Raw genomic sequence first — 25,546 nt, forward strand, 5'->3', positions numbered from 1 at the left:
ACTTGCAGGTTGATAGGTAAATTGGCCATTAGCAATTGTCCCTAGTATAGGTAGGTGGTAGGGAAAATATAGGGACAGGTGGGGATGTTGTAGGAATATGGAATTAGTGTAGGATTAGTATAAATGGGTGGTTGATGGTCGGCACAGACTCGGTGGGCCGAAGGGCCTGTTTCAGTGCTGTATATCTAAACTAAACTAAACTAAACATTCCCACACTGATCTTGAGTGTTTATTCGGACTTAGTAACATCCACATTCCCATATAAAATAAACATTCTAACAGTGGCGTTAAAGTGGTGAACAGACATTAAAACTCTCAATAATAAAAACAAGAAATGCTGGAATCACTCAGCAGGTCTGGCAGCATCTGTGGAAAGAGAAGCAGAGTTAACGTTTCGGGTCAGTGACCCTTCATCGGAACAGGGTCCTTCCCCATCACAGTTGGATAGCCCTTTCACCCACCCCGAACTCGAGCCACAATTGTCCATGTCTGTTATTCTGGGAGGTGATCAGGCCATTTTCAGCCCCTGCCCAACTTTCCCTCCCCTCCACTGCTCTTTTTTGATTTGAATTGCATAGAATGTAGAGCACAGAACCAGGCCATTTGGCCCAAAAGGTCCATCCTTGGACTGGTTTATGCTCCACACAAGCCTCCTACCCTACTTCATTTAAACCCATCAGCATAACCTTCGATTCCTTTCTCCCTCGTGCAGTTATCCAACTTCGCCTCAAATGTATCTATGCTATTCGCCTCAACTATTCCCTGTAGCAATTTCCACATTCTCACCACTCTTGAGCGAAGCAATTTCTCTTGAATTCCACATTGGTTTTATTTGTTATTTATTATTTATTTATTATATATTTTTGTCTCTGAGTTGTCATCCCACCTACAAGTGGAAGCATCTGCTCTATGTCTACCTTATCAAACCCCTTTCATCATCTTGAAAGACCTCTATTAGATCAGTGATAGATATAACTTTTCAGTTAACGGTTAACAGATCGAAAACCGAGAGCAGGAATAAGTGTTGTGAGGAAGATAAAAAGAGGCTTCAGGGGATTTAGACAGGCTAAGTGAGTCGGCAAGAACATGGCAGATGGAATATAATGTGGAAAAATGCAAAGTTATCCACTTTGGCAAGAAAAACAGAAATGTAGAATATTTCTTAAATGGTGAGAGATAAAGTGTTGATGTCCAAAGGGACCTGGTGTCCTTGTTCATAAGTCACTGAAAGCTAACATGCAGGTGCAGCAAACAATTAGGAAGGCTAATGGTATGTTGACCATTATTGCAAGAGGATTTGAGTACAGAAGTGAAGAAATCTTGCTGCAATTGTATAGAGCCTTGGTGAGACCGCACCTGGAGTATGGTGTACAATTTTGGTCTCCTCATCTAAGGAAGAATTTACTTAACATACAGGGAGTGCAACAGAGGTTCACCAGACTGATCCCTGGGATGGTGGGATTGTCCTATGAGGAGGGATTGAGAAGACTGGGCCTATATTCTCAAGAATTTAGAAGAATGAAAGGTGATCTCATTGAAGCATGCAAAATTCTTACAAGGCTCAACAAGGTTAATGCAGGAAGGATATTTCCCCTTGCTGGGGGTGGGGGGGTGGGGGGTCTAGAACCAGGGGACACAGTCTCAGAATAAGAGGTAGGCCATTTAACACTGAGATGAGAAGGAATTTCTTCATTCAGAGGGTGAACTTTGGAATTCTCTACCCCAGAGGGCTGTGGAGGCTCAGTCATTGAGTATGTACAAGACAGAGATTGATAGATTTTGAGATAGTAAAGATAATAAGGAATATTGGGATAGTGCTGGAAAATGGCATTGAGGTAGAAGATCAGCCATGATCTAGTTGAATGGCAGAGCAAGCTCATGGGGCTCCTATGTTCCTATGCTGGAGGAAATCCAGAGACCTCACTGTCTACACTCATTTTTGAAGAAGAACTACAACAACAAGATACCAGAGTGTATCCTATACGCATGGAACTCTAAATCAGCCATAGTCAGCGCCTTCCAGAAAAAAAATCAGAGGGAATTTTTTTTGAAAACTTACCTCCTGTGCAAATGGCATTTGGATCAAACCAACAGCTGGAGTCAGCATCTGGAGGTGATCCCCCAGGGAAGTGAATGGCAATGCCCCTGTCCTGCACAGTCTCGGTTGTCATATTAATAGTGTAGGTGGGGAATAGATGATGACTCCTTCCGTCCGTGTCCAAGATGACATAGTTCACTATCCCTTCACCTCGGCCATTGGTCTTGATCTCCTGATTAAAACCAGCGAATTTCAGCTTCTTAGTGTAGTTGGCAAGAGTCGTGCCGGAGACATGGACCCCGTCTCGCTGTACGTTCTCCATGGCTTTGGCAATGAAGTAAACACCATTGTAAATTGTTCCAAAGAGAGGTGAAACCTGCAGAATGAAATTGATTAAATTTCAGTGCAAAGAATAAGCTGCAATTTGGCTTCCATGCTGCTAACCAGAACTAGAGTCTGATTCTCTGCCTCAACCTCATTTGGCAATGTTTCAGATTGGATTTGGCAGCCTAGTGGTTATGGTACTGGAATAACAGCCAGAGCTAGAGGTTTCTAGCCACACTATGGAAAGGTGTGAAAGTGGAAAAAAAAGTGAAAGCCCATGGGATACAGGGGAATGTGGCAGGTTGGATCCTAAATTGGCTCAGGGACAGGAAACAAAGGGTAATAGTCGACGGATGTTTTGGTAAATGGAAAGCGGTTTCCTGTGGTGTTCCACAGGGCTCAGTGTTGGGACCTTGGCTGTTTGTGGTATATATTAATGATTTGGACTTAGCTATGATTGGGAAATTTGCTGATGACTCAAAAATTGGCCATGTAGTTGATAGTGAAGAGGATAGCCATAGATCCAGAAAGATATCAATGGTTTGGTTGAGTGGGCGGAAAAGTGGCAAATGGAATTCAATCCAGATAAGTGTGAGGTAATGCATTTGCGGAGGGCAAACAAAATGAGGGAATACACAATAAACGGGAGGATATTGAGAGGGGTAGAAGAAGTGAGAGACCTTGAAGTGCTTGTCCATAGGTCCCTAAAGGTGACAGGACAGGTAGATAGAGTGGTGAAGAAGGCATATGAAATGCTTTCCTTTATTGGCCGAGGTATAGAATTCAAAAGCAGAGATGTAATGCTGGAACTGTATAAAACACTGGTTAGGCCACAGCTGAAGTATTACATAAAGTTCTGGTCACCACATTACAGGAAGGACATAATTGCTCTGGAGAGAGTACAGAGGAGATTTACAAGAATGTTGCCAGGGCTTGAAAGTTGCAGCTATGAGGAAAGATTGGATAGTCTAGGGTTGTTTTCCTTTGAACAGAGGAGGCTGAGGGGTGACTTAATTGAGGTGTACAAAATTATGAGGGGCCTAGATAGAGAAGACAGGAAGGACCTGCTTCCCCTAGTGGAGAGGTCAATTACCAGGGAGCACAGATTTAAGGTGATTGGTAGAAGGATTAGCGGGGACATGAGGAAAAACATTTTCATCCAGAGGATGGTGGGTATCTGGAATTCACTGCCTGGAATGGTGGTGAAGGCAGAAATCCTCAATTCTTTTAAAAGGTGACACAGTGGCACAGTGGTTAGCACCGCAGCCTCACAGCTCCAGCGACCCGGGTTCAATTCTGGGTACTGCCTGTGTGGAGTTTGCAAGTTCTCCCTGTGTCTGCGTGGGTTTTCTCCGGGTGCTCCGGTTTCCTCCCACAAGCCAAAAGACTTGCAGGTTGGTAGGTAAATTGGCCATTATAAATTGCCCCTAGTATAGGTAGGTGGTAGGGAAATATAGGGACAGGTGGGGATGTGGTAGGAATGTAGGATTAGTATAAATGGGTGGTTGATGGTCGGCTAAGACTCGGTGGGCCGAAGGGCCTGTTTCAGTGCTGTATCTCTAAAACTAAAAAAACTAAGGTACCTGGACCTGCACCTGCACCTGAAGTGCTGTAACCTGCAAGGCTATGGACCAGATGCTGGAAGGTGGGATTAGATTGGTGGCTATCGTTTTCGGCCAGCACGGATATGATGGGCCGAATGGGCTCCTTGTGTGCCGTAATTTTTCTATGGTTCTAGACTAGGCTTCTGTTCCATTAAGTATCGAGGATTAAAGGGTGATCTAATTAAGATGTTTAAGATGATTAAAGGTGTTGATAGGGTAAATAGAGAGAAACTATTTCCTCTGGTGGGGGAGTCTAGAACATGGAGGAATAACAAAGTTAGAGATTGGCCATTCAGGGGTGATGTCAGGAAGCACTTCTTCACACAAAGGATAGTGGGAATCTGGAACTCGCTCCCTCCAAAAGGTTATTGAGGCTACGGGTCAAATGAAAATGTCAGCACTGAGCAAATAGACTTTTGTTCGGCAAGGGTATTAAGGCAGGCGAATGGAGTTGAGACATTGTTCTGATTGAATGGCAGAACAGGCTCAAAGGGCTGAATGGCCGCCTCCTATGTTCCTACATGTTGCAAAATTGAATTCAGTAAATCTGGGGGTTAGTACAGAAAATGACCATGAAAGCTGCTGAGTTGTTGTAAAAAGCTAACTGGGCCACTAAGGTCCTTCAGGAAAGGGAACATGCCACCCCTATCTCCTCTGGTTGATGTTTAATGTTCTCGGAGGTGGGTTGCCAAGAAGGTAACCCATCAGCATCTTCTCAGGACAACTTGGGATGGGCAATTTATATAGCCTTGCCAGTTCTAGCCATAGGACTTAATACAATAAACTGAAACAATGTTAGCAGGTTATTCAGCTGTAGTGGGCTTCACAGCTGAGTCAGATCCTGCCCTGATCTGATGCCCACCCATGTCAACTTTCTACCAGTGGATCAATGGATATCGCAAACACTGGCTATTTTTCTTCCTGTATCCAGGTACCAGAGATGCTTCTAAATCACCCCATCATCTGATTGGGAATCTGTTCCAAATTATAGAGTCATAGAACCTTACAGAACAGAAGGCCATTCGGCCCATCGTGCTTGTGGCAGCTCTTTGGAAGAGCTATCCAATTAGTCCCACTCCCCTGCTCTTTTCCCACAGTCTTGCAGTTTTTCCTTTTCAAGTATTTATCCAATTCCCTTTAGGAAGTTACTATTGAATCTGCTTCCACCACCCTTTCAGGCAGTGCATTGCAGATTATAACAACTCGCTGAGTATAAAGATTTCTCCTCATCTCCCCACTGGTTCTTTTGATAATTATCTTAAATCAGTGTCCTCTGGTTAGCGATCTTCCTGCCAACTTAAACAGTTTCTCCCTACATAGTCTACTCTTGATAATTTTTGAATACCTCTATTAAATTTTCCCTTAACTCTCTCCACTCTAACGAGAACAATCCCAGCTTCAATAATCTCTCCACCTAACTGAAGCCCCTCATGCTGGCCAATATGTGAGAAAATATCAATCTGTTAATTATAGTCTTTCTAAAAGTAAAAGCAGGAAATGCTGGAAATACAGGTACACGTCCAGATTCTTAAAGGAAACAGGCAAGCAAACCGTTCAGGTGTAGGTCTGTATTACACACTGCAACAGAGGTGCAGAAACCGAGGAGAAGAGATGGACTCCCTATTGGAGATGAGTTGGGGAGGAGCTTCATCCAGGTAGTTGTGGAGTCAGTGGGCTTATTATAAATGTAGACTGAGATAGATATAGACAGAGGTAGATATAGATTGAGAAATGTTCAGGATGGGAATGGATGGACCAACGAAATGGATGGGTTGGCTGGAAATTGGAAAATTGATTAAACTTTCTAGATAAGTGGGAGAATGGAAAGCAAAGATAGAACTTTTTTTAAAGGAGTGAGTTGTTGTCTGGAATGTGCTGCCTGAAAGGGCAGTGGAAGCAGATTCAATAGTAACTTTCAAACAGAGAATTGGATAAATACTTGCAACGGAAAGATTCACAGGGCTATGGGGAAAGAGCCAGTGTGTGGGACTGATTGGATAGTGTCATGATTGCATGTGTGGGCTTGAGTATTAGAGTATATACGGTACTTGGAAGGGAAACTGAAAGTAGCTTTGTGCTTTGGGGAAAACACCTGACCTGGGGGTTGTTGTAAGGTCAGATAAGTTTATGCTGCTGTAGTGAGAACCATGAACAGAACTCTACAGAAGTCTTTAATAAAACATTTGTTAAATCTTTTTTAAAGTTACAGCTGTGGTTTCAAGTGTGATTCATTTCAGCCTGAGATGTGACAAGATAGCTCTTTCAAAGAGCCAGCAGAGGCAGGAGGGGCTGAATTTCCAGTTGCAGGAGGGGGTGAGTAGGGGCACAGGTATGCAGTGAAAATTGCGTTCCTGGAGGGAGTCACTGGATTCTCACGCCTCTGGAAATCGGTGCAATTTTCAAAGGGAGGGCAGGAGAGGGATTACTGGAAATCTGCTCTCTTCTAATTAATGGTCTATTAAGCTCCTCAAAGAGCTTGTTAATGGGCTGGGGGGTGGGGGCCAGGAGGTGATGTTCCAATCAGAAATTGACAAACCCAAACAGTCTGGTGCACACTAGTATACAGTTGTCCGGTTCAATGTGGGGAGCTGCAGTCTTTTTTGAAGCGGGGAATTGTTTTGCCGCAAGGGGGTTCGCTGTGAGATTGGGCGCAGCCTGACTGTTTGGCCTATTCTCTGAGCATTGATGCTTCTGTCCCTCTGAATTTCTGCCTTCCCTCTTGTGCAAGACAGCGGCAGTCTCCATCATGGCTGCCATCTGCCTTTGAGGCTCCTGCTCCAATAGGAATCCCCCGCCTCCTCGCAGAGCTTGGCACCACTAACTGGGTGCTGAGCTCGCCTTCAACCCAATTAGGTCATTAAAATTTGAAGATTGCATTGTTTGAGCAGAGCAGACACAGTGCTGGGTTGGGACCCAAATTTATCCAGGCATCGGGTCCCCTTTCCTTATTTGAATATCAAGCAAGGGGTCACGTGGCCTCCTTCTGTGCTGTCTGATTCTATGATCTGTTTGCACTGTGTTTTCCTCTCTGTGTAATGACGATGTGGGATTAGTGACTCCAGCACCCATTATCGTGCTATATTATAACATTAGGGCGGCACAGTGGCGCAGTGGTTAGCACCGCAGCCTCACAGCTCCAGGGACCCGTGTTCGATTCCTGGTACTGCCTGTGTGGAGTTTGCAAGTTCTCCCTGTGTCTGCGTGGGTTTTCTCCGGGTGCTCCGGTTTCCTCCCACAAGCCAAAAGACTTGCAGGTTGATAGGTAAATTGGCCATTATAAATTGTCACTAGTATAGGTAGGTGGTAGGGAAATATAGGAACAGGTGGGGATGTTTGGTAGGAATATGGGATTAGTGTAGGATTAGTATAAATGGGTGGCTGATGTTCGGCACAGACTCGGTGGGCCGAAGGGCCTGTTTCAGTGCTGTATCTCTAATCTAATCTAATCATTCAGTGATCAAAGGATTTCTCTGAGATATTTCTTTATAAGTATGGAGAAAGCAGCTAGAACAATGACCTATGCTCACAGGTAGGTGGTAACTAGCTCTGCTTTAGAAATTTCTCCTTCACTTCAACCTTCCCTCCCTGTCCTCTCCTTTCTCCCTCATTTCTTACTATCTTTTTCCTCTTCTTCCCCCTCTCCACCTCTGCCTTTGCTTTCTCTATCCCTCCTTGCCTCTCAAGTCTCCCATTCTTTACCCCTACCTAGCCCCTATATTAGTTCCCCACCTTTAAAGTCTGTTTAACTTGAAAAATTCAAATTGTCTTGACTTAACTATGGGCAATACCATTGAAGACTGACCAGCATATATAAAAGATAACATTGTAACACCCCCCGATTTATTGAATTCAATCAGTAATACCATTACAATAATGGCAATGGCTGTTACTCTTACTTCCCCAGGGAATACCATTATTATACTCTGAGAAAGCCTGACATTCTTGCTTGCTCTTGAGGTGGCAACATAACCTCCATCAGCCTGTTACAACAAATACAGCCAATAAACAAATTGTTCCCTCCCACTAACTATGGGGGATTGGGTAACTCAGTTGGCTAGCTGGCTAAGTGTGTATGGTCCAGAGCAATGTCAACAGTTTGGGTTCAATTCTCATTCTGGTCTGAAAAAGACAACGGGAAGCCGCTTCTTCCCTAGTCATCCTCACCTTTCCTGGGTGGATGAAAAGAGCAGAGGACCTGTCCCTGGGCAGACCACCACAGTACAGCACTAACCGTAAGCAATGTCATTGGGCATTGACTAACTTTCTAAGAAACAATCAACCATTGGGTTTAGCCCACGTACCTGCTCTGGTTGCTGGGATGTCACTATTTCTCCATTCTCTTGTGCCTTTATAAATGCCTCGTAAAAGCTCATCCCTTCTGATGCCATTGTTATCGTCAAAACAGCATCATACGCTGTTTGCAGCTTTCTGTTGTTCTTCAGCACGGTGTAAGACACATTCTTGTGAGGAAGACTGTAGAGTAAGGTGTCGTACGGTACAAAGACGAACCTCCCATCTGTCAGCCCCATGTCATGGGCTTTCTGCAGGAGGACTGCCTGCTCCTCACCTCCAATGAGGACCGAGTGCATGCACATGATAATAACTGGAATACAGAATAACCACATTAGTATTACCTTTCCAGTCCAAGGTATTACACAGACATCAACAGAAACCAGTTCACTTCATTGGCAGCCCATACACCACCTTAGATATTCACTCCCTCCACCACTCGTGCACTGCATCTACAGGATGCACTGCAGCAACTTCTTCATCAGCATCTCCAGAACCCACAACCTCGACAACCTAGAGGGACAGCAGCAGCTTGATGGAAACGCCATCACCTCATCAAGTTCCCCTCCAAGTCACACACTATCCCACCTTATCCTCTCCTTCGTCGTTACAGGTCAAAATCCTGGAACTCCCTATCTAACAGCACTGTGAGAGCACCTTCACTACATGGTCAGCAGCAGTTGAAGAACAAGGCTCACTACTACCTTTTCAAGGGCATTAGAATGGGAAATAAATGTCAGCCTTGCCAGCGATGTCCGTATCCCAAGAATCAATAAAACAAAGATGCCTATAAAAACATTTAAAAGGCCAAAGGTCCCCAATGCCTTGATGGGCAATGTGATAATGAACCATCCAGAGCAAGAGAATCCCAGATATAAAAACAAGAAATGCTGGAATCACTCAGCAAGAATCCCAGTTTCATTCCCTAGTCTCAGCTGATTATTCCAATCTCAGCCAGAGCAGCAGGAAAGGTTGAGCTCAACATCCTGAGGCTAGGAAAGTGGAAAAATCAAACCAGTATCCTGCTTGACTTCTCTTTAGTCAAGTTTGTTGAATGGGTTTCTTTGAGCCTCAGTTGAGGGCAGGGTGAGGTGTGATTAACCGTTCTCACTCTCTTGCCTCTGTCAAACTGCTTCATTGTCAAAGTTCACACATGGCAACTTGGATGAGGTACGAGCGGGCAGTGAACGCCCACGGAACCGGGCTCAGCAAGAGTCAGATCCTTCAGAAGAGGAAGTAAAAATGTTGGGGGGCAGGGGGAGAGCAAATAAAATTTTATCAATCAGCATTCTTAAAGGAGCTATGACCTCCAAGATGATCAGACAAAATGATATGGCCTCATTCATAAAAAATAACTTGGTGGGAATGGTGTGCATGATCATTCGAAAAATGTTTCTTAAAGCAGTATTACCCCACAATATAGAAATTGTTTACTGTAACAAAAAGCTCCTGAAAAAAATCATGTTGAAGGATGGTCGGCACAGACTCGGTGGGCCGAAGGGCCTGTTTCAGTGCTGCATCTCTAAATTTAAAAAAAAACTTGAAAAGTATTTAAGAAGCAGGATAATTTTTATGCATGTAATAGTTGGTTATTCTGTCCTTGCTATAAGATACAAACATGCTCTATCTCAGCATTAACAACCCTGCTTCACACTTTTGTGCTTCATCAGTTGTGCAGTCCGGGTAGGATGTGATCACACTAGAGAGTGTACAAAGGAGATTTATGAGAATGTTGCCATTAAAGGAGAATTTTAGGAACATAGGAACAGAGGAGCAGGAGTAGGCCATTCAGCCCATCGAGCCTTCTCCGCCATTCAATATGATCATGGCTGATCATCCACTTCAATGCCTTATTCACAAACTATCCTCATATCCCCTTATGTCATTCGTATTTAGAAATCTGTCAATCTCTGCTTTAAACATACTCAATGATTGCGCTTCCACAGCCCTCTGGGGTAGAGAATTCCAAAAATTCAGAACCCACTTAGTAAAGAAATTTCTCCTAATGTCTGTCCTAAGTGGCTTCCCCCTTATTTTCAAATTGTGTCCCCTGGTTCTAGACTCCCCAACCAGGGGAAACATCTTAGCTGCATCTACTCTGTCTATCCCTTTCAGTATTTTGTAAGTTTCAATGAGATCTCCTCTCATTCTTCAAAACTCTAGAGAATACATGCCCAGTTTCCCCAATCTCTCTTTATAGGACAGTCCCGCCATCCTGGGAACAAGTCTGGTGAACCGTCATTGCACTCCCTCTATGGCAATAATATCCTTCCTAAGGTAAGGGGACCAAAACTGCACACAGTACTCCAAGTGCGGTCTAACCAAGATTCTACACAATTGAAGCAAGACTTCACTACCACTGTACTTAAATCCTCTTGTGATAAAGGCCAACATACCATCAGCTTTCCTAATTGCTTGCTGCACCTGCATGTTAGCTTTCAGTGACTTATTGACAAGGACACCCAGGTCCCTTTGTACATCCACACTTTCTAATCTCTTACCATTTAAGAAATACATTGCACATCTGTTCCTCCTACCAAAGTGAACAACCTCACATTTTTCCACATTATATTCCATCTGCCACATTCTTGCCCACTCACTAAGTCTGTCCAAATCTCCTTGAAGCGGCTTTGCATCTTCTTCACAACACACATTCCCACCTAGTTTTGTGTCATCTGCGGGTTTGGAAATATTACATTTGGTCCCCACATCCAAATTATTTATATAGATTGTGAACAGCTGGGGCCTAAACACTGATCCCTGCGGTACCCCACTAGTCACAGCCTGCCAACGCGAGAATGAACCATTTATTCCCACTCTCTGCTTTCTGCCTGTTAACCAATCCTTATTCCATGCCAGTATATTAGCTCCAATCCCATGCTAAACGACCTCCGGTGGGGAACTTTATCAAAAGCCTTCTGAAAATCCAAGCATACCATGCCCACTGACTCCCCTTTATCAATTCTGTTAGCAACATCCTCAAAAAACTCCAACAGATTCGTCAAACATGATTTCCCATTCATAAATCCATGTTGACTATGCCCAATCAGATCGTTATTATCCAAGTGTCCATTTATCGCATCCTTTAGAATAGATTCTAGCATTCTCCCAACGACTGATGTAAGGCTAATACTTTTGCACTTCATCAGTTGTGCAGTCTCGGTAATCAAAGAATACTTACCTCATTACAGGTAGGATGTGATCGCACTAGAGAGGGTATAAAGGAGATTTACGAGGATGTTGCCAGTAAAGGAAAAAAGATTGGATAGGCTGGGGTTGGTTTCTTTGGAAAGAGGAGGCTGAGGGGAGATTTACTTGAGATGTTTAAAATTATGAGGGGCCTTGATAGGGTGGATAGGAAGGACCTATTTCCCTTAGCAGAGAGGTCAATAACCGGGGTGGGGGGGGGGGGGGGGAAGGAGGTTGGGAGGGGGCATAGATTTAAAGTAATTGGTAGAAGGAGTAGAGGGGAGTTGAGGAGAATTCTTTTCACCCAGAGGGCAGTGGGAGTCTGGAACTCACTGCCCGAAAGGGTGGTAGAGGCAGAAACCCTCATCCCATTTAAAAAATGCTTGGATTTGCATTCGAGATGCCGAAACCTATAGTGCTACGGACCAAGAGCTGGAAAGTGGGATTAGACTGGATTGCTCTTTTTCAGTTAGCATGGACACAATGAGCCAAGTGGTCTCCTTCTGTACTGCAAGTTTTCAATGTTTCTATATTTCTAAGAATGTAAAAAAGCATAGGGCATAAAAAGACCACACATCCCATCAATTCTGCTTCTTATATAGACACTGATAATCCTCTAGAGCTATCATATATTATACACGAGCATTGCTGGTTTTCATGACTTTAGGGTGCAAATCCTAGTCCTGCCTGAATTATCAACATAAGAACATAAGAATTAAGAGCTGGAGCAGTCCATACTGTCCCTTGAGTCTACTCCCCCATTCAATAAGATTGTGACTGATCTACTATGTCAATTTCACTCCCACCCGATCGCCATAGTCATTCCCTTAGTGTCCAAAAATCTGACTATCTCAGTCTTGAATATACTCAACGACTGAGCATCCACAACCCTCTGGGTATAGAATTTCTGCTTATCTCAGTCCTAAATGGCTGATCTCTTATCCTGAAACGATGACCCTTATTTCTACTTTCGTCAAGGGAGTCAAAGGGTATTGGGGTAGGCAGGAAAGTGGAGTTGAGTCCACAAACAGATCAGCCATGATCTTATAGAGCTTACACCTGAACCCAGTTCATATTGTTATGACCAGGTGAGAGGGGATCTAGGGGGTTCCCTCTCAGCCTTTGCCTGGTTTAACCATAATGGTTTAATTTTTAAAACAGTGTGTTTTTTTAGCTCCCCCTTAGTGAATCCGTGTTTATTGCTCCAATTGTAAGGCAAAGAAATCAAACAGACAGGCTTTCTTAGATTTTAAACAAGAAAAGTAGAAGTTTATTAATCTTAAACTCTAATCCGGTTACCGACCTCAAATATGCGAAGCGACCACAACAGCATGCATACATGATAAACACACACACAGACAGAGACAGAAAAGTGGAAAAGAATAAAGTGGAAAAGATTGAGGCAATATTTCTACTTTACTGTCCTTTGAGTTTGCTGTGAAGTCTTTGGTTGCCAGTCAGACGTGCAATTCATTGGAGCCCAGTGCACGCTTCAACTTGTTTCGAGGTTGGAGTCTTTTCTCTCTTGAGGTTTACTTGTTTTCCATGGGTCTGGTGGCTTGGGAGAAAGCGAGAGAGGCTTCCTTGATCCAGGTTCCAGTGCCTCTTTTCCTGTGGCACAATTCAAAAAACCCCACGTTGCCCAGCAGGTTAGTCATGTGACTAGCTGGTTTGACAACTTCTGTTTTTGGATTCTGCCATCTTAGCAGTCATCCTGGCATGTGAGTTTCCTCACCTTCAATGTCTGGTGATCAAAGTCCATTTTGGGTTAAGTGGACCAGGGAATAGTCCTTTGTCTCTCCAAGCACTGTCTGTTAGTATGCAAATGTTTTTCCAGTCAAGCGTCTGGTAATTTTTTTAACAAGCCCCTTCTTCACTCCAGCAACAGTTTAAAATCAAAGTTCATATGACAAAATTAATATGCCTCATTCTTGGCAGATGGGGGTCTGCATGACAGTATGTTCGTCAAGCCCCTTCAGATTGTTGTACATTTCAATGAGATTGCCTCTCATTTTTCTAAACTCCAGAGAATATAACCTCATTCTACTCAATTTCTAGGTCCAGTCTCAGCAAAACACTTTAGAATTGCTGTAATACTTCCTAACTTTCATACTCCAACCCCATTGCAATAAAGGCCGACATACCATTTGCCTTCCTAATTGCTTGCTGTGCCTGCATACTAACTTTACGCAATCATGTACAAGCAGCCCCAAATGAATATCAGCATTTACCAATCTCTCACTTTTTAAAAAATTCAGATTTTCTATTCTTCCTGTCAAAGTATATAATTTCATGTTTCCCTTCATTATACTCCATCTGCCACCTTCTCGCCCACTCACTTAACCTGTCTATGTCCCTTTGCAGACTCTTTGTGCCTTCCTCACAGCTTACTTTCCCATCTAGTTTTGAATCATCAGCAAACTTGGATACATTGTACTCAGTGACCTCTTTTAAGTCATTGATATAGATTGTAAATAGCTGAGGCCTAGCACTGATCCTTGCAGCACCCAATAGTTACAGCCTGCCAACTCGAAAATGACCATTTTTTCCTACCCTGTTTTCTGTCCGTTATCCAATCCTCAATCCCAGCTAATATATTACCTCATCCCATGAACCCTAATTTTGTGTAAAAACTTCTGGCATGGTGCCTTATCGAATGCTTTTTGAGAAACTAAATACATTACTTCCACTGGTTCCCCCTTATCTACCCTGCTAGTTACATCCTTTTAAAATTCTACGAGATTTGACAAAGATGATTTCCCTTTCATAAAACCACGTTGACTTTGCCTAATCATATAATCATTTTCTAGGTGCCCAAAATGAACATTAAAATTTACATCATAGATCCCAGGAATTGGGTAGCCGAACTGCAAAGAGAGACTCAGGAAATTGGGAAATGTTCAAACTGGAGAAAAGAATGTTTAAAATTTGTGAAAAGAGAAGCAGAGTTAACATTTCGGGTCAGTGACCCTTCTTCGGAACTGACCCGAAACGTTAACTCTGCTTCTCTTTTCACAGATGCTGCCAGACCTGCTGAGTGGTTCCAGCATTTCTTGGTTGTATTTCAGATTTCCAGCATCCGCAGTATTTTGCTTTTATTTTAATGTTTAAAATTTGTCAGCTTGTAAGGGCTGTGGATAAACTCAGCTCTAATACATTATTAGATTTAACCTCGTGTCATAACCAGAGGTGACCATAAAGCCAAAGCTCAGACAGGGGAAGGTGAAAAGATAAGTTTAAGGTTAACTACGTCACCTAGTAGTTGGGTGAATGGAGACATTAGAGGTGGAGAGTGTCAATGAATGTACTCAGCAACTGATAAAAAGAAATGCATAAGGGGTACAGGGTTAGAGTGGCAGATGTTCATCTTCACCCCCATCACTGTTTACTTGGTGGGCTGGATCTCCCCCCCTCTTTAGGGCCCACCTAATTTTCATTCCATTGATTGGTTCATTAAAGATCAGGTTTCACCAGATTAATGCTCAGCCATGAAGACAAAAATATATCCTCGAAAACGATAGGAAATTTGGGCGGACTTCAATAGAATCTCACCATCTTGTACATCTCTAGGTTCTTAATGATAAAACAACTGACTAAGCAAAGGCATCAACCCTTCAATGCTCAGAAAATGCTGAGCAGGGAGATTCCACGGTAGTTGTTGCAGTCACCGCGGTCACCTTTGTTTTTATAGAGGGTGATGATATTGGCGTCGCGCATGTCCTGTGGTACTGCTCCCTCGTCCCAGCACAGGCATAGCAGTTCATGTAGTGCTGAGAGTATAGCAGGCTTGGCACTCTTGATTATTTCAGGGGTAATGCTGTCCTTCCCAGGGGCTTTTCCACTGGCTAGAGAATCAATGGCATCACTGAGTTCCAATTTAGTTGGCTGTACGTCCAGCTCATCCATGACTGGTAGAGGCTGGGCTGCATTGAGGGCAGTCTCAGTGACAACATTCTCCCTGGAGTACAGTTCTAGGTAGTGCTCAACCCAGCGGTCCATTTGTTTGCGTTGGTCAGTAATTATGTCCCCTGATTTAGATTTGAGGGGGGCGATCTTCTTGATGGTTGACCCAAGAGCTCTCTTAATGCCATCATACATTCCTCTAATGTTTCCGATGTTGGAGGCCAGCTGAATACAACTGCATAGGTGTTGCCAGTAGTCATTTGCGCAGCGCCTGGCTGTTCTTTGTGCAGTGCTTCTGGCTGCTTTAAGTGTTACGGATGTTAACTCGCTGGGGGCTTTCTTGTAGTTCAACAGTGCAATGCGCTTAGCAGCTATGACAGGTTCCAGCTCTTCATTATGAGGTTGAAACCAGTCTGCATTTCTCTTCGCACTTTTGCCGTAGGTGGTCAAAGCTGACTCATAGATGGTGTCTCTGATGTGGGTCCACGTGGTCTCAGCATCCCCTGTGGGAGTGTTTTGAAGGGATGTTACAAGTGAATTTAGAAATTTTTGTAACAACTGTGGATGAGAAATTCTGCTCGTGTTGATGCGCAGGTGGCCCTTCTGCTTGGAATGATGCAACTTCTTTGGTCTGAGTCTAACCTTGCTGCACACCAGGGAGTGGTCGGTGTCGCAGTCTGCACTGTGGAAGCTGCGTGTGATTTGAACACTGTTTAAGGCGGCTCGCCTTGTGACGATGAGGTCTAGCTGGTGCCAACGACGCGATCTTGGGTGCCTCCATGAAACCTGGTGACAGGGTTTAGTGTGAAAGAACGAGTTGGTAATGCAGAGGTTATGATAGGTACACAACTCAAGCAGTCTCTGCCCATTCTCATTCATCCTTCCAACGCCATAGCGCCCAAGGCAGGAGGGCCATGAGTCATGGTCGGCCCCAACCCTGGCATTAAAGTGCCCCAGCAGGAACAGGTGTTCGGTGTTGGGAATGCTGCTAATGATGTTATGGAGTTCCTTGTAGAACTGGTCTTTAGCTTCAGGTGGGGAGCAGAGTGTTGGAGCATAGATGCTGAGTAGCAACTACCATGGAATCTCCCTATTCAGCATAGTGAGGAAAGTCTTTGCTCGAGTCGCTCTAAACAGGCTCCAGAAGCTGGCTGAGCGCGTCTACCCTGAGGCACAGTGTAGCTTTCGTGCAGAGAGATCGACCGTTGACATGCTGTTCTCCCTCCATCAGATACAGGAGAAATGCCACGAACAACAGATGCCCCTCTACATTGCTTTCATTGATCTCACCAAAGCCTTTGACCTCGTCAGCAGACGTGGTCTCTTCAGACTACTAGAAAAGATTGGATGTCCACCAAAGCTACTAAGTATCATCACCTCATTCCATGACAATATGAAAGGCACAATTCAACATGGCAGTACCTCATCAGACCCCTTTCCTACCCTGAGTGGCGTGAAACAGGGCTGTGTTCTCGCACCCACACTTTTTGGGATTTTCTTCTCCCTGCTGCTTTCACATGCGTTCAAGTCCTCTGAAGAAGGAATTTTCCTCCACACAAGATCAGGGGGCAGGTTGTTCAACCTTGCCCGTCTAAGAGCAAAGTCCAAAGTATGGAAAGTCCTCATCAGGGAACTCCTCTTTGCTGACGATGCTGCTTTAACATCTCACACTGAAGAGTGCCTGCAGAGTCTCATCGACAGGTTTGCGGCTGCCTGCAACGAATTTGGCCTAACCATCAGCCTCAAGAAAAGGAACATCATGGGGCAGGACGTCAGAAATGCTCCATCCATCAATATTGGCGACCACGCTCTGGAAGTGGTTCAAGAGTTCATCTACCTAGGCTCAACTATCACCAGTAACCTGTCTCTAAATGCAGAAATCAACAAGCGCATGGGAAAGGCTTCCACTGCTATGTCCAGACTGGCCAAGAGAGTGTGGGAAAATGGCGCACTGACACGGAACACAAAAGTCCGAGTGTATCAAGCCTGTGTCCTCAGTACCTTGCTCTATGGCAGCGAGGCCTGGACAACGTATGTCAGCCAAGAGCGACGTCTCAATTCATTCCATCTTCGCTGCCTCCGGAGAATACTTGGCATCAGGTGGCAGGACCGTATCTCCAACACAGAAGTCCTCGAGGTGGCCAACATCCCCAGCTTATACACACTACTGAGTCAGCGGCGCTTGAGATGGCTTGGCCATGTGAGCCGCATGGAAGATGGCAGGATCCCCAAAGACACATTGTACAGCGAGCTCGCCACTGGTATCAGACCCACCGGCCGTCCATGTCTCCGCTTTAAAGACGTCTGCAAATGCGACATGAAGTCCTGTGACATTGATCACAAGTCGTGGGAGTCAGTTGCCAGTGTTCGCCAGAGCTGGCGGGCAGCCATAAAGGCGGGGCTAAAATGTGGCGAGTCGAAGAGACTTAGCAGTTGGCAGGAAAAAAGACAGAAGCGCAAGGGGAGAGCCAACTGTGTAACAGCCCCGTCAAACAAATTTTTCTGCAGCACCTGTGGAAGAGCCTGTCCCTCTAGAATTGGCCTTTATAGCCACTCCAGGCACTGCTCCACACACCACTGACCACCTCCAGGCGCTTACCCATTGTCTCTCGAGATAAGGAGGCCAACGAAGAAGAAGACTCAGCAAATAACAATTTTGGATACAGTACATGAATAGTTTGAGATATGATGGGTTGGATTGTGTGGAGGAGATGGGGCTCCTGGCGCCAGGCTGAAAAGGCAGGGGAAACGCCGCCTCAGCCTTTTCGTGCTCCCCCGGAGTGATCCTCCGTTGTTTTGCTGCCTGTGTCCCATGTCAGGATCCCCATCCTTTTAAAGACAGGGATCACGGCAGTACTGCAGATGCCTTGGACCCATGCCCCGTGCTGGAACCTCAGACCTCAGGTAAGTGAGACGGGGTTGCCGGGACCAGTCTAGAAGGCCCCGGCAAGGGGGGGGCGGTGGTGAGAGGGTGGGCGTGAAGTCCAGGAGGGGAGGGGTCCATGGAGGTGGAGGTTTTGCCAGAGGGGGTCTTCCGTGGGCTACAGATTGCCAACGAAAGAGATACCCACCCCCCCCCACCAACAAGCCTGCAGGGAGGGCGCCCTGTAAAACAAGACACCCTCCCTGCGTGGCAGAGGCACCCCTTCCGCTGGTTAGATCCCAGCAGCGGCTGAAGAGGATCTTAAGTGTCTGTTAATAGGCCACTTAAGAGCCTCAATTGGCCTCTGGGCGGGAAGGCCGTCGTCGGCCTATCCCACAGCCGGCAAAATCGCGATACAATGGGGCGGCAATGGGGCGGCGATGGGCCTTCCACCCCCACCACCCGTCGCGATTCTATGGGCCCCTCCCACCTCCAACTCCGCCTCAGGGGGACCCATAAAATCCAGCCCGATGTGTGGTAAGTGCAGTATTGTTGGGAGGAAAAAGGTGACTTTGGACCTATGGCACCCACTGGGGGTTTTCCTCACCTCATGTCTGGGTCTCTTGTAGACTAATGGATGGAGATTGATTGCCATGATTAGTTAACAATCCATTAGTGTTGTAAAGATGATCTAGATGGACTTTTGTCATCTCACAAGTTTTATGTCCTATTTTCCTATATTCCTTCTCAATTAGATGTTGTGCTCATCTGTTGAAGCAAAGTCAATAAATTGTTCTAAAAGGAAGTTAGGTAGTTGCTTGAAAAAGAAAAAGGAAAGAAAAGAAAGTTTCGCATTTATATAGCACCTTTCACGATCACCAGCCATCTCAAAGCACAGTGGCGCAGTGGTTTGCACTGCAGCCTCACAGCTCCAGCGACCCGGGTTCGATTCTGGGTACTGCCTGTGTGGAGTTTGCAAGTTCTCCCTGTGTCTGCGTGGGTTTTCGCCGGGTGCTCCGGTTTCCTCCCACATCCAAAAGACTTGCAGGTGATAGGTAAATTGGCTGTTGTAAATTGCCCCTAGTGTAGGTAGGTGATAGGGAATATGGGATTACTGTAGGGTTAGTATAAATGGGTGGTTGTTGGTCAGCACAGACTCAGTGGGCCGAAGGGCCTGTTTCAGTGCTGTATCTCTATAAATAAATACTTTTGAAGTGTAGTTACTGTTATAATGTAGGAGAAAAGGATTATTATGTCCAGCAAGTAGGAGAATGGGATTAAACTAAGCAGCTCATGTGCAGGAAAACAACACCGATTTGATGGGCCAAATGGACTGTTCTATTGTGGCACATTCTATGATTTGCGTGTGGACAAAGTAATTTAGATGTGTTTTTTCTCTTCCCAGGCCCTTATTACTACCAGGAGGTATCCATAGATGCTTTGAATCAACTTAGCCCTTGATTTGTTTCTTCCTTTCTTTTCTCTGGGACTGCCTGGACTGAGATAGGGATTTTGGGAACCCACTGGGGGCAATTTTGAACTCTGGCGCATGTATAAAAGGTGCGGGATCGGATAATCACCTGTTGGACATCTCTACCAATTCTCACTTCTATTGAACTCAAAAAATGATCAGATATTTCCTGTTACATGGGCTCACCACCACCTTCTCAAGGGCAATTAGGGATGGGCAATAAATGCTGGCCTTGCCAGTGACGTCCACATCCCATAAAATGAATAAAAACATGCTATTACCCAAAATCAAAATTACCCCCATTTGTGCTGGAGAGGGGGAATGATCCCACAACCTGCTCACTGTATGCCATGTTCTACATATTGATTCAATCACAGGCTGGCATAACCAGGCTGCCATCTCACATTTTATTACACAGAAACCTTTGAAGCACGAACAAATCTATTTTCTTCATGTTTCTCTGGAGCTCATTGTCTTCTTCTACACCCCAGCCTATTCCCCAGAATGGACCATGCTGGATTTTCAGATCAGGTTATTCCTGGCTACCTCAAGAACAATCTACCTACACAAGGCCCTCCAGCGATGACATCACCCCTCTGATGTACAATATGCTATTAATGAATCACAAAAAACACTGCAATATAAGAATCTCCTGGATTTGACAGACCCATATAACAGCAATGAACCTACATCTCCAACACCATCTCCACAAAGAGAGAACATGACAACCTCTCTATGGCATTCAACAGCATTACCAATATCAAATTCCCCACCATCAATATCCTGGGGGTTGCCATTTACCAGCCTGTCTACCAGCATAAGGAGTCATCTTCAGGAGTGGAGGGGAGCAAAATAGAAGAATAGAAAGGGTTGAAGATTCCTGAAGTAATCACTGTTACTCCAGGTGATTGAGGTAAATATAGGTTATGACCAACTCTCTACTCTTATGCACAACTGGACCTCTCACTTTCCAATATCTGCTCTATATCGCTTCAAAAGACTAACTTGAATGATCTTGTACTTTTGGCTCAGTGCGGAGATAGGAATCATCGAGTGTATCTAAACCAAGGACTGAGAGGCAATGAGATTCTCTGGTTTAATAGGTCAGCTTGGTTCAGTTGGTAGCGCTCTTATTTTTGGCTCACAAGGTCATGGTTTTGAGCTCCATTTGAGGAATTAAGCACATGACCTAGGCTGATGCTCCAATATAGCACAGATGGTGTCCAACGTAACCAGTGGTACAATGCTTCACATGAGATTATAAACTGAGGTTTTGTTCAGGTGAATGTTAAAAAACTGCTATGGCAAAATAGTTGGATTGGTGCTCTACCCTCGAGCCTTCCTTATGAATGACAGCTTAGATGCTGAAGGCTGGAGAATTTGAACACTTTGCAGAAGATATAACTGCGTCCACATGCCCAGAGCATCGTTTACTTGGAATTGAGTTCCAAATGGCCATCTTGTGTAACCCTTATAAAGACTAGAATACCATATTTATCTGTACTTTTTCTTTAATTTGTTCTTAGGGTGTGGACAACATGGACAAGGCCACTGTTTATTCCCTATCCTTAATTGCCCTGTGAAGGTGCTGCTGGAGCTTCTCATTCAATCACAGCTGTTCTTATGGTAATGACACTCCAAGAAATGGTGTTAGGTAGGGAATTCTAACCTATTGTACCCATGCTTCCTTTTCTATGCATGATTCCAATCCCATTATTTATTTCCTGAATGTCTTTCACATATCTAATTACTGTAAGCTAGGACTGAATGGAGCTTTACATTTTTAATTTGTAAATCAAAAATTATATCCAGGTATTTGAAGGTGCTTGAAAATAGATCAACAATAACTTGTGTTTCTATTATTCCCCCTTACATACATATCTCAAAGGGCTTTACGTTAAGATGGCAAAACAGTGTACAGCAAGCAGAAGGGATATAGGAAACATGAGTAGTTTGAAGTGGGGATCAAGAAAGGGGTTTTGAGGAAGTTCTTGAAAGCAGAGAGGAGAGAGAGTGCATTGTAAATGGAAAAGGGCAAGGAGTTGCTTAAATAAAGAAAGTAGGGGCTAAACGAGCAGCTAGAAATCATGCAGAGCAGGAAGTGGAGGAAGCAGGGGTGTGGGCCTGGGGTGCGGGGCATGCAAGAAATTGCCTGGTGTTAGTAGAGTGGCACTTGTGTGTGGGAAGCATGGCAGGAGGAGGTCACTGAGGTAGGTGGAGTGAGATCATGGAGTGAGGATGACAATTCTGAAGTCAACTCACTGAGGCATAAATAGACAGTGGAATTGTAGAGGGTAAGGGTCATGTGGTTGACGATGCAAGCCTTAACATTTGGGATATGTTGAAGCTTGTGAAAGGTTAAATGAAGAGGGTCATCAAACAATGTTAGGATGACATTTTTACTACAAAAAAATTTGAAGGAATGTTCTAGAATGTTGTGATCTACAGACTTGACACAGACTCTAAGCTGTAGAATGTATGAAATCTGGTGAAATTATAATAAAGCAGAGACCTAACCAATCAGCATAGACCAAGGCTGAATGATTCTTTGACTATATTAAGCTACCATCATGTTGGTATCTATATAAATACACTGGGTTACATTTTTCCAGTTCTGTGCAGTAAAGGCCTGCTTGGGTCTGCAAAGAAAAACCCCACCCGAGCCCGACACAACCACATCCGACCCGAGCCCGACCCAGCCCAAGTCCTTCCAACTTTTCCTGCGTCCGACTCGACCATCAGTTAACTTACCTTCCGTTTTCACTTTGTTGCTGATCTGCATAAGCTTAAAATAACTGTAACAAAATCACCTTTCTAGTCCAAAAATTAAATTAACATTGGAGCCACTTACCTGTGATAAAATGTGTCCGACCCAGCCCGACCCGAGCTGAAATGCTGGACCCGGTAGTGCAACCAGACCCGACTCGAACCCGACACATCGCCGGGTTTGGGTCGGGTCGGGTCGGGTAGCCGGCCTTTACCGTGGGGACAGAGTTGGAGGTTGTGGGGGGTGCGGTGGTGGGAGGGGTGCAGGGGGGGATGGAGGGAGGGTCCAGGAAAATAGTAGGGAGCCGCTTTGGGATGGCTCCCCAATGCATTCATGCCACCGGGGAAGTTTCCCAGGGGTGGGATGGGAAGAGGACTGGCTGCCCACACCACAGAGGTGGGCAGCCAATTAAGGTGATTGAGACCCCAATTAAGGGTGATTTTGCAGCCTCCTCAGCATTTTGCCTCTGGCAGAGCAGCCCCTGCCACGTGTGGAGGCAGCCACCTCAATGGAGCCTGCCTCCTTGTGGCAGACTGGGGGCCATCGGAGCCAAAGGGTTCATCTCGCAATGATGGGCCGACGGGAAAGAAAGGCTGCAAGCATAGTCGATCCCAATCCAATTCCCATCCATTCCAATGGGCCTACCGGCCTCAATTTTGTTAATTTCTGCATTGCTGTGCAAGCCAAAGGGCACCTCCATGATAAGGCGCCCTCGCAGTCCCCAATCTGCCTCAGCAGCGCTCACCTCTCCTGGTGAGGCTGGCAAGGCTCCAGAGCTGCCAGCCCTTTAATTAGGCCTGAAGCATTGAGCAGGACGCTTCCTGGAAGATTTGATCCCTACATTGGAGTCTCAAAACCTGCAGGAAAATCCGGCCCACTGTCCCAATTACCATTCCCGTAGCCTGCACAAATATCTTGCAGTCTGATCACCAATCCTTAACTTCTCTCCCCATTGCAATAATTCCATCTCTCCCTATTTTATTGATAACTTGTGATGATTACTCCTCTGAACTGACCTCTCTCAGAGCTCTACAACTGTCCCACATACCCTGTTCTTTCCCGTAACCCTGCACATGTTTCCTTATATATCCAACTCCCTTTTGAAAGTTACTAATGAATTTTCTTCCATTGCCCTTTCAGGCAGTTCTTTCCAGATCATAACAACTTGCTGCATTAATGAATTCTCTTCATCTTCCCTCTGTTTCTTTTGTTTCTTCCTCTCTACTCTAGCAAAACCCCTCATAATCTTGAAAACTAGAAGCTAGATTGAACCTAACTGACCTAATTTTACTCGGGAGCTTAACACAGCCAACAGAGAGAGGACATTGTCATCCACTAATCTGTTCTAGAGTAAAATCCATAACCCAGAAATTGCAAACTTCAGTTATTATATACCTTCCTATTTTGACAACAAAGTACAAAACATCCTTTAGAAAGTATCAGTAATAAGCGCCTTATGTATAGAAGCTATTAGTTTGTACTTGAGGCCAGCTTTTACTTCACAGAAGGCAGCTAATCCTCAGAAGCCCAAATGCATTGACAGCAAAAGTACAGATTCACACTTACCTGAACACATTCATTTTCTCCATGAATGAATATCTCAAGATCCCTAGTCATGAATCAATAATAAACAGCTGGCTTGACCCTAGCCCAGACAATCTTAAACAAACTTATCTGATTAAATGAGAATGAGAACTAAAGCTAAAAATATAGTTAATAAAAGGACTGCATTAATATATTTGATATTTGGACAGATATCCTTTGCGATAACTTAGGAGCCTGCTTTCAGATCTACATGAGGACTACTGCAAGACTCTATTTTTGTTTGTATGTATGTGCCGTATGTGTGTGCATGAGCATGTGTATGAGAGTGTGCATGTGTGTGTCTTTGAACAATAGAATGCATTGACAATTCTACAATAATCAATTTGGTTATACATAAGTGTATATTTTACACCTTTTGATTTGAAGAGATGAGCTGGTCAGGGGTTAGGATTTCATTCTCTATGTCTGTTGTTACCTGGAACTGAAGCCAATTGAAGAAGCATAGCTTGTATACTGTCATGGATTACTTTGTATTATTAATGCATACATTCATACAAACATTTACATACGGTCAGCGCATTTTCTATTCTAAGCAAACTTACTTCGAAGATCAGGAACATTTTTAATCTTTGTTAAGGTTTTCACAATGTCTTCATTACTGAACCCCATCGAGGTGACAATGCCAATTGGAAGTCCATTGTATCTGAGAGCATTGGCTACTTTGTTGGCAGTGTCTACCCAGATATTTTCATTTGAAGATATTATACCAATATGAGCCCAGAGAAAATACTTCATCACACTAAACAAAACCCTGACAGGTGGTAGTAAGGTCCTCGCAAACGTAGGGTAGCTGTTGGCATTATCAAGCTGAAAGTTAACACAGGCCCATGAAAATATTCCCTTATTCCAGTTCTTGCCCATCAGTGAAGCTGCCTCGCAATAGCCTGGGTTCGCTGGACCTAAAAATACAGATGCACGTTTCTCAAACTCCACAAAGTTACCGAGTGCCTTTGAAGTCTGACAGTCATCTTGAAGCACTACATATTCAAGCTCATATTTGTTGTGTAAGAAGCTACCTTTGTTGATTCGATCAACTGCCAACTTGGCAGCCATACCTGGAAAAGCCTTGGAAAAATTTGGATCACAGTTCCACGGTCCAACAACTCCGACTTTGAAAGCTAAGGTTTGTGCATGGTGTGGAAGGCTCAATGTCCCCAGAAGCAGCCACCATAATGATGGGAAAAGTTTTAACTTCATAAAAAACCTTTGTTTCTGTGGGTGGTGCCATCGAGGGTGATTAGTGAATTCCAACAGATAGCCTCTTAATCTCCAACAGAGACTCAGCATTTTCCTGAAAGCATTCAGAGCCGGGTTCTGAACAAGTCAGCTTCATTCACAAATAATAGTGACCTCTGCCCCTGAAGAAATGAATAATATATTTGAATCATAAAAGATACACTCAATATCATTATACCTGTAATGATTACATAGGAACAGGAGTAGGCCATTCAGCTTCTCATGCCTGTTCCACCATTCAATTAGACTACAGCTA

General features: G+C 44.5%; 1 protein-coding gene across 1 annotated transcript in view; it reads right to left on the reverse strand.

Annotated features, from left to right (window-relative positions):
* Positions 1 to 25,341, reverse strand: part of gucy2f (guanylate cyclase 2F, retinal) — a 72,402-nt gene extending 47,061 nt beyond the window's left edge. Inside the window, exons 1-3 of the mRNA XM_068032771.1 lie at positions 24,597 to 25,341; positions 8,268 to 8,569; positions 2,060 to 2,414 (exon numbers count right to left, since the gene is read on the reverse strand). Of these exons, the coding sequence (XP_067888872.1) occupies positions 2,060 to 2,414; positions 8,268 to 8,569; positions 24,597 to 25,341 (1,402 nt within the window). The remainder of the gene's footprint in view (positions 1 to 2,059; positions 2,415 to 8,267; positions 8,570 to 24,596) is intronic.
* Between the last annotated feature and the right edge of the window lie 205 nt (positions 25,342 to 25,546).

This window comes from Heterodontus francisci, chromosome 6 (genome assembly GCF_036365525.1).
Source record: "Heterodontus francisci isolate sHetFra1 chromosome 6, sHetFra1.hap1, whole genome shotgun sequence".
Classification (NCBI taxonomy): domain Eukaryota; kingdom Metazoa; phylum Chordata; class Chondrichthyes; order Heterodontiformes; family Heterodontidae; genus Heterodontus; species Heterodontus francisci.